Genomic DNA, 19,036 nt, shown 5'->3' with positions numbered 1-19,036 from the left:
GTTATCTGAGTCTGACGATGATGAGTCACGTCAATGTGCGAATGCACGCAGCAAAGCAAAACTCTTGGACTAATTTTTATTCATTCAATTGGCTGACATACTGACATCTGATCAGCAGAGACAGTTAGCTCTGATAGGGTCAAATGTGCATGTTTTCTATAACAGCAAAAAAAAACAACAACAACAAACAAACAAAAAAAAAGGTTGTTGAATTGATACGACAAAAAAGAGCAATGCAACAAAATATGGATCAAATCTTCAAGAGCAATGAAAAAGTTGAGGAGGCTTATTTAGTTTTATTTGCTCTGATGGCGAGGTTCAGAACATCTTAGCTGTCAATGTGCACTTTGGATTTACCGGTATATTTGTTCATATATATTAGGCTACTTATTCATTTCCTTATGATTTAAAAAAGTCAATGTTTGTGTGATCTTCAAAATATATTCCATTTCACTCTGCATAATACAAGTCATTTGTACTTATTTTTCAGAATGTATGTTACTTATATCTTTATTATTTAAAAAAAATGTTTACATTAACTTTAATTTTAATATACATCCTAAGTTCTTAAGTAGTTAAAATTGAGATTTGGCATTTAGTATGTGAGAAAATGAGGGAAAATAAAAACTAGGAGATGGAGGTTGGGGTTATTGCTGTTTTTGTTAACTTTTATTTTGCGCTGAAAAAATACAATTTTGAATGAAAATCAGTTTGTGTATGTGTTATAGAAATAACTGTGCTAAAACGGTTTTCTTTGCATTTCAGTAGTTTAAGAGGTTTGACCACCCCAAAAAATAAAATAAATAAATAAAATTTCTGGCTCCGTGGCGACCTTCACTTCGGGGAGTTCCGGCAAGAATTTCTAGCCACTTTCACCCCTGGTTTTCCGCCATAATTTTTTTCATTTAAAAATGTAAATAGTGGTCGTTCCCCAACCCAGTGGATGTGGGTTTGATTCTCCGCCCTGTGGACCTCCTCTAAAGATCTTTAAGCAAGATACTGAATTCTACGTTGCTCCTGATCCCACATCATCAGTAGGTAAATAAGGATATAACGGTGCTATACAAGTGTAACTCCATTTACCATAAGTGAATTGTTATAAGGAAGCTCATAAAAAGAAGATTGGGACAATTTTTAGGTAAAAAAATCATCAATTTATCGATTTATACATATATGAATACATGTTCATTCTTTATTATTGGTTAGTTGTTGACTAGCTAGTCGCGGCAGCTTGAGTTGGCAGACATAATGGCCCTCCGTAGGAAAGCCCACGTCGAAAATAAGTTCAACTCTGCTGGTCGATAATAAAAATGGCCTGTGATTTACTGGCGAACAGTCCAGGGTGTTCTCCTACCGAGAACTGATCAATCAGTGATTAAACAAATGTTTCTTATATCTTTATTCAATGAAAGACTATCCTATCCAACAAAGTCATACAAACTACAGTATTAAAATTCTAAGGGCCACAATCTTTACTCTTTCAACTCTAGCTTCCTCCCTAGTGGTCAGAAGCGTGAAGTGCAATGTGGGAATCCCATCAAGGGTGTCAAGATCCAATTCACTGATGCAGAGTTTGATTGATGAGTGGAGGAATGCCTTGAGGAAGAGAGCATGTGCTTTGATTTACAACTGTGTGCACACTTTCTTTCTACCAAAATGAACTCACACTTGCGGCGCTTCAGAACTTGAACTGAAGGATTGTACATGATTTGCTGTTTTTCTTTTTCTTTTTTTGACCATTTTAAATCATTGGCAGTGATAGACGAACCAGAGTTGCTTTAAAACTTTGCTGTTTTTACAGTAACCACACTGTAACGACATCAAATAACTACTAACAAGAATAGAACTATGGAAACAGATCAACAACTTTTCTACTGTTGGATATGCCAATTTAAAGTTATTTCATCAATTAATTTTGGCTGCCATACGGCTGATGGACATCAAATCCAACGGGAATGGGAGGACGTCACAGTCCAAATGGATTACGTCTATCGCCGTCAGTCTCTGAAACGTGATCCTTCAATGCCAGCCAACAAAGTTCAAATGGATTAGACGTCTACCGCTGCCAATGGCAGCCAATGAGTTAAACTTGAGTCTTAAAGCGGAAGTTCAGATTTTTTGACATTACGCTTTATCTTCGAGTTAGCCGGGTAAATAGTTGGTGGAGTTGATTTCAACAAATTCTGTGCAGTTTTTAAGTTATTTGATACTTTCAGGGCTCAGGGGTGGCTAAGCTAACACGAGTCAATAAGACCAACTTAGGATGCCAATATAAAACCAAACAGACCTACAAACAGATCCAGCATAGTGAAATAAAATGCAGATCATTGTTTCAAAACACCCATGCGGCCAAAACAATGTCAGAAAAAATCTGGCGTAATTCATTTCAGTCTGCAGGAGTTTTTTTTTTTAGATGCGTAACACGATCACAATAGAGAGGAGTGCTTCGGCCACTCGTGCTCACGCTGCATTTGATCAAAGCGTTCCAAGCGAATGTAAACAGCAAAGATGGCTGATCAAAAGACATTTTGACCTCCAGCAAACCTGCCTTCTCTTAAGTGATCAAATAGTGGAGGCGTTCCAATGATATTTTTCCAGATCGGAGGTTGGAAACTCTGACTTTCCACCTTTCTCAAATGCAGCATCACTCTGCTGAGTTAACTGATGGCCAGCAACATGGTGAAATGTACATTTACAGGCTGTGGAAACAGACAGAAGAAATGGGCAAAGGAAAGTTTCCACAAATTCCTTATGAAGATCGAGGAACAATATAAACTGGTTACTTGCTGCTGGCTACGACATAAAAATCAGCCTTGAAAAAAAACGATATATCACTCCGCCCTGCTCCTCTGCAGAGCTTCTGGATTACAAATGTTGCTGTTCATACCGCAAATATTGACATGCAATGGTAAGTTTTAATAACTTTATCCTGAAAACATAGCCAACACTACTGATTGCATGGGTCATCGATGATTTTCATGTGTGCATATTGTAACGGTCACTTCTGTGATCCTCTTTGTTCCTTAGGACATCCACCACACGGTGGCGCCTCTTTATGTTCACTTTCGTCTTCTGTTGCTACCTACTTTTTGGGGAGTCAAGTGTGTGATCATGTGTGCGTGGTCCGTTGCACTCCCGAGTGATGAGTGGTTGAGCTGGATTTACTGATTTTTTGTATATTAAAAGTGCATAAGTGGAAATCTGCTCCCTTTTTTTACTTTTTATACACTCATCCTGCCTTGCCACGCGTTACAAATATGTGGTTTTTTATTGGCATGCTAATTCGGCCCAATTGACTTGCGCTAGCTTTGCCACTCTGGAGCCTTGAAACTAATAAACAACTAACAAACTACAATGAATTTGTTGGAATCAACTTCACCAACTAATTAAACCCTCGCTAATACAAATATTAAGCCTGATTTCCCCTTTCACATACAGTGGGGCAAATAAGTATTTAGTCAACTACCAATTGTGCAAGTTCTCTGACTTGAAAAGATTAGAGAGGCCTGTAATTGCCAACATGGGTAAACCTCAACCATGAGAGACTGAATGTGGGAAAAAAAACTGAAAATCACATTGTTTGATTTAAAAAAAAAAATATTTCCAAATTAGAGTGGAAAATAAGTATTTGGTCACCTAGAAACAAGCAAGATTTCTGGCTGTCAAAGAGGTCTAACTTCTTCTAATGAGGTGTAACTAGGCTCCACTCGTTACCTGTATTAATGGCACCTGTTTTAACTCATTATCGGTATAAAAGACACCTGTCCACAACCTCAGTCAGTCACACTCCAAACTCTACTATGGCCAAGACCAAAGAGCTGTCGAAGGACACCAGAGACAAAATTGTAGAACTGCACCAGGCTGGGAAGACCGAATCTGCAATAGGTATAACGCTTGGTGTAAAGAAATCAACTGTGGGAGCAATTATTAGAAAATTGAAGACATACAAGACCACTGATAATCTCCCTCGATCTGGGGCTCCATGCAAGATCTCACCTCGTAGCGTCAAAATGATAACAAGAACGGTGAGCAAAAATCCCAGAACCACACGGGGGGAACTCGTGAATGACCTACAGAGAACTGGGACCACAGTAACAAAGGCTACTATCAGTAACACAATGCGCCACCAGGGACTCAAATCCTGCACTGCCAGACGTGTCTCCCTGCTGAAGAAAGTGCATGTCCAGGCCCGTCTGCGGTTCGCTAGAGAACATTTGGATGATCCAGAAGAGGATTGGGAGAATGTGCTATGGTCAGATGAAACCAAACTATAACTTTTTGGTAGAAACACAGGTTCTCGTGTTTGGACGAGAAAGAATACTGAATTGCATCCAAAGAACACCATACCCACTGTTAGGGATGGGAATCGAAATCCGATTCCAATTCGCAACCGGTTCCGAGTGTTTCGAGGCCTCGACATCACAATGAAAAAGCCTTAACGAACCCTTTAACGATTCCTAAAGACGCGTATTGCGTCGTGACGTGTGTTGTTGTCCAGACGCATCAAACTAGCATGGCGCCAAGAACCACTCGCTCCAAAGTTTGACTACACTTCACCAGGAAAGAGTGTGAAAATGAAAGGTTACGACGGGTAAGCACGAGCATTGCAGCCATAAACATAACAATGACAGCACGTAGGTTCAAACGCTCGAAAGTGTGGCTTCACTTCACGAGGAAAAATTACAACAAAGCGACTTGCAGTCATTGCAAGGTGGAGATAACTGCATCGGGAGGGAATACGACTGCGCTGTCCTCACAGAGAGGCTAAGGCTCAGTCCTGGCTATACAGCTAGCTAAACTCCCAAATGACGATGCAGAAGACGTTGGTATAATTTGCTGACTTTATTCAACCATCACTTGAAGAGTGAAACTAAGAATAGAAATGAAACAAATCAATTTCATCCCCAATAACAAACAGGTTTGCATCAATGTAAATCAGCGATGATTAGCTGATAATAACAGTAATAACAAATGGTTAGCATTCGTTCGCTAGCATTAGCACATCGTTCAAACCACTACACAACTGGATTTAAGTGTCCGATCGCGAGTGGAAACACAACAACAACAACACAAAAGATGATACATACAGGCGTTGCCTCTGTAGATATTAACATTAACAAAGAACGTAGGCTCCAGTGTTTTCCTCTCTCACTAACTCGCTCACTCACTTGGATGCGCATTTCTTCTTTGGGTGTAAGCCCGCTCTTCTTCACGTGAGCGCGTTCTTCTTCGCGTGAGGAAGCGCAAGGGCGCCCCCACTTGAGCGTGTAAGCGCCACAAAAACTAAAAGGCATGCAATTCAATGTAATGGGAAAATAATACACGTTAACCCAGTAGTCCCCAAACTGCGGCCCGCGGCCCAAATACGGCCCGCCTCCACATTTGGTCCGGCCATTTTGAATTTTTTTTTTTTTTTTTCTCAATCGTGTTATTTATTTCCTGGCCTTTTCCTTGAAGAATTCAGAGAGGGTAATTTGGTTATTATCTATTTAATTAATAGTGTTTTTATTATTAATTATTATTATTATTATTATAAAGAATCCAGAAAGGGTTATTTGATTGTGGCTTTCTGAAAAACAATAATTTTTTACATTTATGCACTTCTGCAATCGTCACACTTTTTCTGTTACAAACTGACCTCGGCCCCTCATCAGAGAAGGGAAAAGTTATGTGGCCCTCACAGGAAAAAGTTTGGGGACCCCTGCTTTAACACATATTGCCAAAGGCAGAACAACAACCTATCTGCCAATATATACCAATATTTTTTATTTCTATTACATAAATGTTTCAGTAAAATGTTACACATTCTTGTGTATTTGCCACTTATTGCCACAGTTAACGTTGAGGCTTTGGGCCTCTTTTGATCTCGTTGTGAGTTTGTAAGGTTGTGACTTCTGATTAAACAAACTCGATGCCAATCAAAACGTTTGTTCTTCTTTTTCCCCAAATTAGAATCGATAAAGAATCGAATCGTTAAGCAATATCGATAATGGAATCGGAATCGTAAAAATCCTATCAATTCCCATCCCTACCCACTGTGAAGCATGGGGGTGGAAACATCATGCTTTGGGGGGCTGTTATTCTGCAAAGGGACCAGGATGACTGATCTGTGTAAAGGAAAGAATGAATGGGGCCATGTATCGAGAGATTTTGAGTGAAAATCTCCTTCCATCAGCAAGGGCATTAAAGATGAGACGTGGCTGGGTCTTTCAGCATGACAATGATCCCAAACACACAGCCAGGGCAACAAAGGAGTGGCTTCGTATGAAGCATTTCAAGGTCCTTGAGTGGCCTAGCCAGTCTCCAGATCTCAACCCCATAGAAAATCTGCGAAGGGAGTTGAAAGTCCGTGTTGCCCAACGACAGCCCCAAAACATCACTGCTCTAGAGGAGATCTGCATGGAGGAATGGGCCAAAATACCAGCAACAGTGTGTGAAAAGCTTGTGAAAAGTTAAAGAAAATGTTTGGCCTCCGTTATTGCCAACAAAGGGTACATAACAAAGTATTGAGATGAACTTTTGTTATTGACAAAATACTTATTTTCCACCATGATTTACAAATAAATTCTTTAAAAATCAAACAATGTGATTTTCTTTTCTTTTTTTTTTTCCACATTCTGTTTCTCATGGTTGAGGTTTACCCATGTTGACAATTACAGGCCTCTCTAACATTTTCAAGTGGGAGAACTTGCACAATTAGTGGTTGGCTAAATACTTATTTGCCCCACTGTATCTGCAACAAATGTGGACTTGGCATGTACTTGCTCTACGACATACTGTATTTTTGAAAAACGAAGTTTACAAAAAATTACTGGGTTCCAACTATTTGCATAGGGACAGTTAATATTTTTGCATAATCCATCCAGTTCACTGCTTTGTATATTTATTGTATTCAAAGAAGTGCTGTGATGTGCAGTGCCCCACAAACAGTGGCTTTGAAGAATATAGATACACACCAACAATGGACTCGCACTGCATTCATATGAAAATGGCATCCAGACAATGAGTGGGCTGCGCGCAGACAAACAAACAGACAGACAGACAGTGAAGAAAAAACAGCTCCTTGAAGCTCGAGTGTGTCACGCCGCTGCTGACTGGCACTGTTCCCTTTAACAATGCGCCAAAAAATCCACAACAACCTGATGAGCAGCAGAGATATGCGCACGAGATGATAGTGTTCTTTTTACAGATACATAGTTCACACTGGGTGGTAAACATTTTTGTATCTATATTTAAAGCGTAACTAAGAATAAGATATCTGTGGGGTTGGCTGAGCCAAATTTGAGACATCCTAAGGTAATCTTAACTTTTTCAGTGCCAGTGACATGGAAATCCATTAACAGGAATCCAAATGTAGAAACGCTAGCAATGATATATTGTCCGTCAACTATGGGGTTTTATGTTTATTTGTAAGGGTTGGGAATGGAAGAGGCATAGTAAACTGGGAATTTAATGTTCACAGTAAGTAGGCGACAGAGAGAAAATGGTGAAGCACTGTAAATCAAATGGCTCAAAAGCTACTCCTGTTCAAACTAAATTTTAGATTGTGATAGATCTATGTGCAAGAATGTCACCAAAGAGCACAGGTATTAAACTCAATGCCCGGGGGCCAGAGTCAGTCAGCTACATTATCCATCCTGCCAAACTGAATAACTTTTATCGACTTAATAGTGAACGAAGACACAGACTTAGTAGGAGGACTTCATAGTTCTTATTAAAAGATCATGGACTTCAGATAATCTGAGAATATTTACTGTTTTTCTTCATTTTTATTGAAAAATTAACATTAAAAAAAAAAAAAAAAGATTAAAAGAAAATAGAATGGTACCTCTACACACGAAGTTAATTTGTTCCAGGACCTTGTTTGTAAGTCGAAATGGTCGTATGTCAAGCAGGATTTTCCCACAATGCAATTCCGTTCCACAGCCTGAAAACCTACACTAAATCCTTAACAAATACTGCTGGTATTATTACAAATGGCAATTACACATAGCACAACAAATAAATTATAAATAAAATGTATTATTTTTATTAAATAAAAATTGGAATAATATAATAATAACAATTCCTGTAATAAAGTAACAAATCGGGTTCTAATGTGGCGACCATTTTTTGCATGCTCTACCTGAATGCACCGTGTGGCTGACGTGACGGTGAGATTTAGAGTGCGGTAGATTTTACTTTCTCTTTTAATGTTTTGTTGTTGGCGTCAACAGGTGATAGCACGCGAGAGCAGAATTACAGATGCCATAACTTTAACGAGATATTATCGTGTACTTACCTTGTTTCGATCCAAAAACTGTATGTATCACCAAGTGTCAAGACACAGCTGTGAATGACCACAGCTGGATTTTTGGGGGATTTTATGGGTTAAACATGGTAATATAACAAGGGTCGCGATGCAGAAATCGCAGACATCAATGAGTGGTCGAGATGTTCTTTTTCATATATTTACCCTTTTAAACTTTTTTTTTTTTTCCAATTTTTCTTTGGATCGATTATCACCTAACCTACTGAAGAAAATGTGACAGTGACAAAAAAAGTACAATTAAGCGTTAGTTATTAGGTGGCTATCCGTGACTTTTTTACAGACACCATTTTTTTCATTGTGACGTCATTTGTTTAAAAGTTTAAAATATGCGAGTGAATATTTTTTTCAAAGTCTTTTTTTTTTTTTTTTTTTAAATGAAATATTAGATAACAATGAATGATTCTAAGCTTAAAATGACAGACATTTTGAATAATAAATATAATTAGTTACCTTCGTTTTATGGCTGGGTTGAAACAAAAACGGTTGCGCGACGTCTGTAAACAGGGGTTTCCTGGGTAAAACGGACAAATTAAAAATAGTTCGAGGGCTTAATGCGCCGTGAATCTGCTATGGCAACATACATATAGTTCTATCAAACACAACTGTTGTTTTGGATTAAAATACCGCAGTTACTGTACTTTTAAAGAGGAGTGCAAGAGCAGAAACTGCTTTTTCAGTCTTGTCTGTGTTTTGTCTGTGTGGGGGGATCCAATAAATGTTGTGGCTGAGCATTAATGCATGGCTTGACTTATGACTTGATTAACTGATGTAATAATTATGTAACTCCTCTAGCTTTAAATTTAGTGGGGACTCAATTTCCTGGAAACAAGTTTATTATAAAATTAACCAACAACTATCTTGATAATACAGTGGGGCAAATAAGTATTTAGTCAACCACAAATTGTGCAAGTTCTCCCACTTGAAAATAATAGAGAGGCCTGTAATTGTGAACATGGGTAAACCTCAACCATGAGAGACAGTGTGGAAAAAAACCCCGTGATTTTCTGGGTTTTTTTCCACACTTGTTTGATTTTTAAAGAATTTATTTGCAAATACTGGTGGAAAATAAGTATTTGGTCTATACCAAAAGTTCATCTCAATACTTTGTTATGTACCCTTTGTTGGCAATAACGGAGGCCAAACATTTTCTGTAACTCTTCACAAGCTTTTCACACACTGTTGCTGGTATTTTGGCCCATTCCTCCATGCAGATCTCCTCTAGAGGAGTGATGTTTTGGGGCTGTCGTTGGGCAACACGGAATTTCAATTCCCTCCTCACCCCGTGGCATCACAATGATAACAAGAACGGGGAGCAAAAATCCCAGAACCACACGGGGGGACCTAGTGAATGACCTGCAGAAAGCTGGGACCACAGTAACAATGGCTACTATCAGTAACACAATGCGCCACCAGGGACTCAAATCCTGCACTGCCAGACGTGTCCCCCTGCTGAAGAAAGTACACGTCCAGGCTCGTCTGCGGTTCGCTAGAGAGCATTTGGATGATCCAGAAGAGGACTGGGAGAATGTGTTATGGTCAGATGAAACCAAAATAGAACTTTTTGGTAGAAACACAGGTTGTCTTGTTTGGAGGAAAAAGAATACTGAATTGCACCATGCCCACTGTGAAGCATGGGGGTGAAAACATCATGCTTTGAGGCTGTTTTTCTGCAAAGGGACCAGGACGACTGATCTGTGTAAAGGAAAGCATGAATGGGGCCATGTATCGAGAAATTTTGAGTGAAAATCTCCTTCCATCAGCAAGGGCATTGAAGATGAGACGTGGCCGTGTCTTTCAGCATGACAATGATCCCAAACACACAGCCAGGGCAACAAAGGAGGGGCTTTGTAAGAAACATTTCAAGGTCCTGGAGTGGCCTAGCCAGTCTCCAGATCTCAACCCCATAAAAAATCTGCGGAGGGAGTTGAAAGTCTGTGTTGCCCAACAACAGCCCCAAAACATAAGTGCTCTAGAGGAGATCTGCATGGAGGAATGCGCCAAAATACCAGCAACAGTGTGTGAAAAGCTTGTGAAGAGTTACAGAAAACGTTTGGCCTCCGTTATTGCCAACAAAGGGTACATAACAAAGTATTGAGATGAACTTTTGGTAGACCAAATACTTATTTTCCACCATGATAAGCAAATATATTCTTCAAAAATCAAACAATGTGATTTTCCGTTTTTCACATTCTGTCTCTCATGGTTGAGGTTTACCCATGTTGACAATTACAGGCCTCTCTAATATTTTCAAGTGGGAGAACTTGCACAATTAGTGGTTGACTAAATACTTATTTGCCCCACTGTATATAGAAATTCAATCAACATTTGGTATTGTGCCATTAGATTTAAAATGCATCCTGGCTCAACAAAGATTGGGAAATGCGCAATTCAGTCCTTTCTTTGTGTACGAATCTCACTCAGCTCAAGCAGGGACCACTCAATGTTTATATGGGCTGCAGAGCAAGCCCCCTCACACACTAAAGTGAAAATGTAATCCACCCTTGACACCCACCTCGCTGCCAAAATGCGGCAGATTTAGTGTAAGGTCCTCATTGAGCGATGTTCCATATGGTGGAGATTAGTCTGCACTGTATATGAAAGAGAGGGGGGAAAAGCTGTCTAATGCAGCAGTGGCCTATTAATAAAATTCTGTGCATGTTAACAGACTACCAAACAGATTTTATTGCCTGCTGTGCAACATTCATCTCAAGCAGACGTCTAAAGCGAAAAAATTCTAAGAATGAATATCACCCAGCAGACGTCTAGAGTGAAAAAATTCCATGAATGAATATCATCCTGAAAACAAAAAACTAGAGTATCTCCTGCACAATATCAGATCCCACAGAGTGTATGGGAGGATGCTACCGATGTAACAAGGCACACTTGTGACCCGTTTTGCCTGCAGGCTGCTTGTTGTTGAGGATGGCTGGCGCAAACAAAAGGAAACATTCACTTTTGGAATGTTGTGCTTAAAGGCTTGCCAGGGTTGAGGCAGTACAAACGATTACACACTGTGTTCACAGAATTTGTACTCCCGGATTTAATTCAAAGCATCTATGCCAATAGTGTACTAAGTAGCTCAAAAGTGACGCACGTTATATAATCATAGAAACAGAAATGGAATTTGGTGACACATAGGAAGTGATCTGGGTCTTCAGTAGAAGAAATGTTATTGGTAAAACATCAGTAATTTACTATTCATGCTACAGAAGAGTGATTAATGGAATACAATCAAATCAGACTAAAGTGCATACTTAACCTTGGTTTTAAAGCGATGATGTGGTTCACATTAATCTTCATTGAGTCAAATATGCAGTAATAAACTGTATAAATTTGAGATTACCTCAGTTGGTGCCGTTGATGGAGGGTTGACAGCGACAATTTCACTGGCAAATCGGCATTCACAGCTCGATCTCCAAGTTTAAATGAATTGGACTTCTATCATTATCAATGGCAGGAAATGAGTTATTTAAAAAAAAAAAATAATAGTAAATTTTAAAATGTAAACTGTTTTAAGAAATGTGCATGAATGTTAGTGTTCTTAAAAAAGTGAAACAAATAATTTGCCTTCTAGGAAAGTGCAGCAGGGATAGTGTTTATTAATTTTTAAGTGAAACTTAGTTTCTTTTAGTCTTTTTAAATCATTGACGGCAATGGCTGTCCAATTAATTTGAAATCCCAGTCAAAATGGATTTAATGTCTATCTAGTAAGAAATAAATAGGCTAATCTGTTACCAAGTAATTTCAAATTTCCTTTCTTACCTCTGTGACCTCATTCACCCTAAATTTAATCACTTTCTCCATTTTATATCACAAAGACATCCAGCAAGTTTGTTAATAATCCCTTTATTTGTTCTTGAGTTATCTTGAGCATGAGCAGACCAGTGTTGTTTTTGTCCGACCTTCTAATTTTTGTCTTAGTCTTTTGGACGAAAATACTCATTAGTCTTATATTTTAGTCATTTCCAAATGTGTTCGTCTTCGTCTAGTTTTAGTCAACGAAAAGTCAGACAAATTTTGTCTAGTTTTATTCGGCAATTACGCAAAATGTTTTCGTCTGTAAACTTAAAAAATTTTAGTCCATGAATAAATAAATATAAAAGATTTCCAGCAATTTCAAATGTACATTGACAGATGAGCACATCATTGTAGAGTTTACAAGGACCTCTACATCTTCGTGATGTTAATACACCCCAGTAGGAAAACTACATTATTTTTAATTAATTAAACTCACCTAGATGCCACAGACTGTATGTAAATTTTTTTCCAAGCGTTTAAGATGACACCACGCAAACGCTATGCTAATGCTACAGGTTACATTTAGTGTGTGATGATCACTCAACACAGACCTTTAAAGGCTAAAGCAACATGGCATATCTAGCCAAGATAAAACAAAACTTAAGCAGCACCTGACATTTTATTCACAAAAGGAAAGTTTGGCGCCTGGAGAGTACTAGAGTGTGTTTGGGGAAGGGCGCGCAGCATGTCACGAGTGACACGACCAAACACTGCTACGATGCGTGCTAACTACACATACCACAAAAAAGCCACACAGTGTGAACTCGTGAAGGAAAATATGGCGAATTTTCATCTCGTTCTCGTCTCGTCAGATGAAAACTGGCATTTGTCTCTTTGTTTTAGTCACCCAAGACACGTTTTTAACTCGTCGAAATATTTTCGTTATCGTCATCGTTGACGAAATCAAGACTGATACAGACATACGGCATCAAATACATAACCTCCGCTAATCCGTTCTCATGTTAGCACAAAATTCCTTTTCTGACCTCTGTGACCTCGTTATGACAAAACTTAATTTACCTCTTTCGTTTTTATTACAAACATCCTGCAAATTTGATCATAAATCTTTCTTTGTTCCCCTGCTATCTTGAACACAAAATACAAATGAACAGACATACGGAATTAAATACATAGCCTTCGTTTTCTGTAGGTTTTGCTTAAATTCAGTAGGATAAAAGAACCACACGTGGCTTTTAGCCAGTTTGCAGGCTCGTTTGCACATCTAACATTGTTAATGGCACTGAAACAGTTAAGAAATTATAAAAACAATTTGTCATTATTTTAGATGAATGATGATTTTTTTTTTTTTTTCCAATTTACTTAGGAGCATGTAATAAAATAACTTTTAATGGTCGTATTAATTTTTATTTTTATGAAAGTGCCAAATCAAGTCTTTTAACTTTTTTATTTTTCTTACAAAAAGTGCAATATTTGTCCCTATAGGTAATTTCAGTCGATAGTTTGACTTCTCTTTAGGAAAGAGCCATATCAATAATCCTGGATCCCGGATTAAGCAACAGATGGATGAATGGATATCAATAATCATTTATACAGCAACTATAACACCACTAGTCTTTTTAAGCAGGTGCAACATCAGTAGTATTCCTTTTTGAGAGAGTGCAGAATGAATAGAAATAAATGATGCCGAGTGCAACAGCACCTCCAATGTTAATACCTATGCCAAATGATAAATTCCAATGGCATTAGTGATTCCTTTGACTATGTCTGAAGAGCCCGGGAGAGGCTGTTTAACCGCCGCTAAAAATGTCTCTAGCACCAGCTAGTTGTTCTTTTCCCACTGCTGTGCGGATGCGGCAGCTCAGTATGACAATCAAAACCACAATCAAAGTGCAGTATTGTGCATGAACTCAGTTTAAAAAAGTTTTGAGTCCAAGTTGACAACCCAACAGTTCCCCAAACCAACTAACAAATTTACTTTAGAAACTCACTCAAGTCAGTAGCGGTTGAAAAGGGACACAAAAGGTCGAAAGGAGCCGAAGAAGAAGAAATTGTCTTTTCCCGAAGGCTTTGTGGTGTGTTTATTCGACTCGTTGCATGTGCACGCCTCTTTCAAGTACTCTCAGACGCTGAGGGCACACCCCACCCCCAGTACTACACCCCCCCCATGCACACACAGAAACTGGAAACAAGCTTTTTGCCAACTTCTTCAAATGTCAGGTTGAATGGCAGCTTTTTACTTGAAACCACGGCTAAAAGTGACTGTGTTAATGGTTGTTATATTGTCTTTAATTTGACATGCCCTCTTTGCAAGTCCTTTTATGTCATGGCATATGTAAAGAAGGTATCAGGGTGGGACACAGACACCTTGGAGCGTAAAAGGACGGAGGCAGAAGAGGTGGTGGTGATCCATCAACCACACAATCTGATTGAAATGACTAGATGACTGATTAATATGTCATCTGCACTGACTGGTTGAGTGGGTTTTCAGTAAGTAACTTAGAACAGTAGGGACACATTATTAAACTCTGAAAGATCAGCGTTTCAAACTTTAAAGTCTATATAGGGAAAGGTTTTCACGTTTATGTACTCTTACTGAAAAAAAATTAAAGTGAAACTACTGAGCTGTTGAAGATGCCAAAACTATGTTGGAAAACAGGAGGGTGCAGATTTGTCAGATTTTATTAATATTAATATAGTTATTAGTAATATGCATATTACCATAGCGTACGTGTCAAAGTTTACATTGGTACCTTGACTTACAAGTTTATGACGTTTTGAGCCAATCATGACGTTACTGAATGTAAGGTCGAAAATATTGAGCATCTCCATTGAGTTCAAAAGATATTTAAAAAAAAAAATAAAAAAATAAGAATACAAGCATTATCACAGAATAAACTAAACTCAAATCAACACACAAGTTTTTTTTTTCTTGTTTTAAATCACACAGTAAATTGTAAATACCAAAACTACGATGACACAAGAAGCTAAAAATCACAAGTCCTAAGAATTTTTAGATTGCAAATATTTTTTATTTTTCTCTATCATACCGGTAGTTCATTCACAATTGAGTTACATTCCTGACATAGTATTTGACTCGTGTCCTAAAACAGGGAATAAAAATGCCAAATGTACTCTTTTTTTAATTTAGAGATTTCAAATCTGAACCAATATATTTTATTCAGTGGTTAAACTTGAAACTGGTCACAATAATCCATTACTTTTTTGTTGTTGTTCCAAAAAAAAAAAAAACAAATAGCTGAAAAGTTTAACTTCCAATTTTATTACATGTTTTTTGGGCTGTTATTGTTTCTTAGATCAACTTAAGTGTTTTACAGCCTGGCTCATGATTGCATGTGACCACTAAATAATAAAAAGCAAAGAGTGGCACAGTGCCAAAAGTTGAGTCAGACAACACACCTTCTCTTGAAAATACCTGAGCTTGTCATTCAGTTGCATACATAGACCACACCGGAAGCTATCAGAGTAAGGCAAGTGACACAATTTAATGTTTCATTTATAGACTTGTGGCACTTCTCTTGACATGTACAATAAATGTTTTATCAGGTGGTTGGAAATGCAAGACGTGACATGTACGCAACACCCCGATCATCATTTATAAGCTTCGGCTATTAAAGCAACAAAAACAAAAGTTTGAATAGCAACCCTTCTCTCATGTATGTTGCAAAGGTGGTTGATTTGCCTTCTTTTGAATTGTTAGATGAGCAAATATTACAGTTCAGGACAGTAGTACAGTGGTTATACAGTAGCAAACTCAGGAAATTTGCAGTCAGTTTGTCCAGTGAGGCATGTACAACTGTTAGTTTTTCCTATAATGGCGTCTGTCTGCCCTTCTGTATCAGCAGTAATCAAGCGAGCACTTCAAAAAATTTTTGTATTTTAGTGTTTTTTTTATTTTTATTTATTTATTTTTTTTTTAATTTCCATTATGTGTTTAGCTTTACAGTTGACTTCACCTGGAGTATTAACAGACCGCTTTAAGACTATCAACATTGAACTCTTTTTGATGGACTGTTCAAAATATGACACTTGTCCATATATATGCATTGCTGGTTAGAGAGATTGATCTAATTTTCCCCCCGAGCTTTGATCTGGATACACAGCAAGTACCGGTACAGATGAGTTTAACTTTTAAGTCAATTTCAATACATTTTTTAAAATTGCATTACTGACACACTTTGGCAGTTTTTGTATTTTACTAAATGTAGAGTTAATATTCAAAATGTGTATATTATTACACGGTCTTCCAATAATATTACATACCAAGTTTTTTTTGTTGAACATGATGTACTTTGAAAGCTAAGTATATTTAGGTGGCACTTTGTGTAAAATGCATAAAACAATAATGGATATAAATCACTACAGACATTGTTTACATTATCACATAGTATGGAGTGCCATTCCAGTTCTTTACTGTTGCCTTGAGTGCTTTTTAAGCTTATAAAAAGTGATCATGCGGATCCATCCACACACAGTCAATTTGTTTAGTTGCAGCATGCATATGGGAGGTATTAATAGACCTTCATTCTTGCACATTTTGACAAAAAGCGATTATGACTCATGCGCACCGACACACACATATAGGCACACAAACAACAGATACTTTTCATTAAAGGTGTTGTGATATCCGCCTTCAGAGGCATTCTGACGAGTGGGGGGCTGTTTTGATCCAATTTCTACCAAACAAGTGGAACTGACAGCACATTTGGAGAAAAAAAATCTTCCACTCACTCCTTCACAACCTGGCCGACAGCGTCGGCGTCATCCTTGAGTGACAGGCCTGACTCCCGCTGCCGGCACGTCAGAGCAATAGACATTCCACGGAAGGCAAGAGCTCGGCGAGCCGCGACTCTGCGTCAGAGCTCTGAGCGACGGGGTTACCGCGGAGATCTAGGTGCCGCAGCTTAGGGCAGGAGGCGAGTGGCCGGAGAGCCTCCAGCGTGGAAATGTCTGAACGTGTTGGGTTAAGGAAGAGGTTGTTGTTTGGGTGAGACATGGTGATGAATACTCCTCATCATCTAGAGCCCCAACAAAGCCAAATGGCACACTATATCAAAACATGGACACCAAATAGAGACACAGAGAAGAGAGAAAGTCAACAAACATCCGTTAAGAAAGCTGTTGCCCCTATCTATTTTGTTCAAGGTTAATGAAAGATGGGAGTCTATAATCACTAATTTTGAGTTGAGAGGAATGCTCCATGGATTGAGCACTTCAGCCTGTCAATCACAGGTCACATGGACAAATATGCATTCACTCTCATACTTATGATCAATTTAAAGCACATGTCCCCAATACACACTACTAACATTGATTGTGCACTCATCCGTTCACTTTTGTCCTATCTACCCTCTTCCTCTCTTTCGGTTACGAGGTGTCCCCCTTGGTAAGAGTAGACAGCAATGGTAAATTGGTAATTGTATCAGGTTGTTAGTACATTTACGTTTTTTTTTTAATTTTATTTTTTTATGTACAACTATTTCTTCTGTCTGTTCTTCCTTTCTTTCGGTCTACCGCAAACCCTTTTCTATACAGCGGCTTTCTCTAAAAAAAAACAAAAAAAAAACAATAAAAGCAAATACAATGGGAGTATGCCTATGTCGCATTTTAAAACTGTTCAGCCTATAAAAATACTGATTTCATGTTTGTGTCCAAATAGCTAAAAAGGACAGGTTTATTTATATACATTTAAAAAAAAAAAAAAAAAAATCAAATATCAATGGGACTGATAGTGGACTTTTTTTTGGGGTCCGTCCCACTTAAAAGTCAAAAGGAATAAGGAATTTTAGTTACCGGTACATTTTTTTCCTGACAATGTAAAATTGATGTTTTAAACAATTCAAATGGGATTGATGTAAATCTATGAAACTGTTTAACCGTTGTTAAAACGTGGAATTTTGTTGGACAACATTTTTTCTGAGTAAGCATAACAACATGTGCTTTCAGATTTGACTTTACATATTTCTTCCACTTGAAATAACTCTGGCAGTGGAAGCTACTTCAATTGACTGACGACAAGTACAGCGTGTATCCCACCTCTTAAGAGGTGACCTCTTGCTCAATGTGATTTTGGATTGGTAAAAGCTCAACACCACCCCTAAAGTGCAAGAACTGTGGAAAACAGATAGCTGGATGGAGAAAATAACACAAGCTAAAAAATCTAGGGATATACTTCAAACGTAATATTTTCATAACGGCTCCTCTGAGAGCAATTAGAAATCCAAACAAGTATGTCCAAAGATAATACAGCAATCTTGATATTAGGCCTGAACGATATTGGAAAAAACTATTGTCGCGATTTTTTTTAGGTTTGCAATATATTGCGATATTATATTGCGATATTAAAAAAAAAAAGATCTATCTTTTTTAAAGAAATTTTCACTAAATGACTTGAATAGCTGTTTGGAAATACTTTACATAACACACCGTGACCACAGTGTATTCATATAATACCGTTTAATTTGTTAATGATGAAGATTTCTGTATGAAGGTATCCAGGAAGTCATGTCTGCACAAAATAGATCATTTATTGAATACAATATTTTACACTTCAACAGCAGCAAATACATTAAATGATAAATAAAAGAGCAGGTGCATTAGTCCCCTTAGTTTTTGACAAAATATAACAAATAAAAACTTCTGTAAAATAACAACAAAGTTGTCAACATATTTGAACAAAAATATTAAATATGACAAATAAAAGAGTTGTTCACAAACTATAACAATAAATAAAAACCTCAGTAAAACAACAAAGTTGTCAACATATTTGAACAAAAATATTAAATATGACAAAAGAGTTCACAAACTATAACAATACATAAAAACCTCAGTTAAACAACAAAGTTGTCAACATATTTGAACTTAAATATTAAATCTGACTAATAAAAGTGCAAGTGCATTAGTCCTCTGAGTTGTTTACACAAAATATAACAATATAAAACTGCAAAA

General features: G+C 37.7%; 2 protein-coding genes across 4 annotated transcripts in view; both read right to left on the bottom strand.

Moving 5' to 3' along the window:
* Positions 1-15,166, bottom strand: part of LOC130918713 (protein-glutamine gamma-glutamyltransferase K-like) — a 75,350-nt gene extending 60,184 nt beyond the window's left edge. The window contains exon 1 of one of the 2 annotated variants that reach the window (XM_057840665.1): positions 14,059-15,166. The gene's annotated coding sequence lies outside the window, so the exon portion shown is untranslated. Of the gene's footprint in view, positions 1-5,087; positions 5,159-14,058 lie in introns of those variants that run through there. The other variant, XM_057840666.1, reaches the window with a different exon arrangement.
* A 388-nt stretch (positions 15,167-15,554) lies between these two features.
* rabggta (Rab geranylgeranyltransferase subunit alpha) overlaps positions 15,555-19,036 on the bottom strand; it is a 32,261-nt gene continuing 28,779 nt past the window's right edge. For both annotated transcript variants that reach the window (XM_057840669.1, XM_057840670.1), the window contains exon 17: positions 15,555-17,038. In XM_057840669.1, the coding sequence (XP_057696652.1) occupies positions 16,890-17,038 (149 nt within the window). In that variant the 3' untranslated portion in view covers positions 15,555-16,889. The remainder of the gene's footprint in view (positions 17,039-19,036) is intronic.

Source organism: Corythoichthys intestinalis, chromosome 7 (genome assembly GCF_030265065.1).
Source record: "Corythoichthys intestinalis isolate RoL2023-P3 chromosome 7, ASM3026506v1, whole genome shotgun sequence".
Lineage (NCBI taxonomy): Eukaryota > Metazoa > Chordata > Actinopteri > Syngnathiformes > Syngnathidae > Corythoichthys > Corythoichthys intestinalis.
This window is presented reverse-complemented; position numbering and strand designations above follow the sequence as displayed.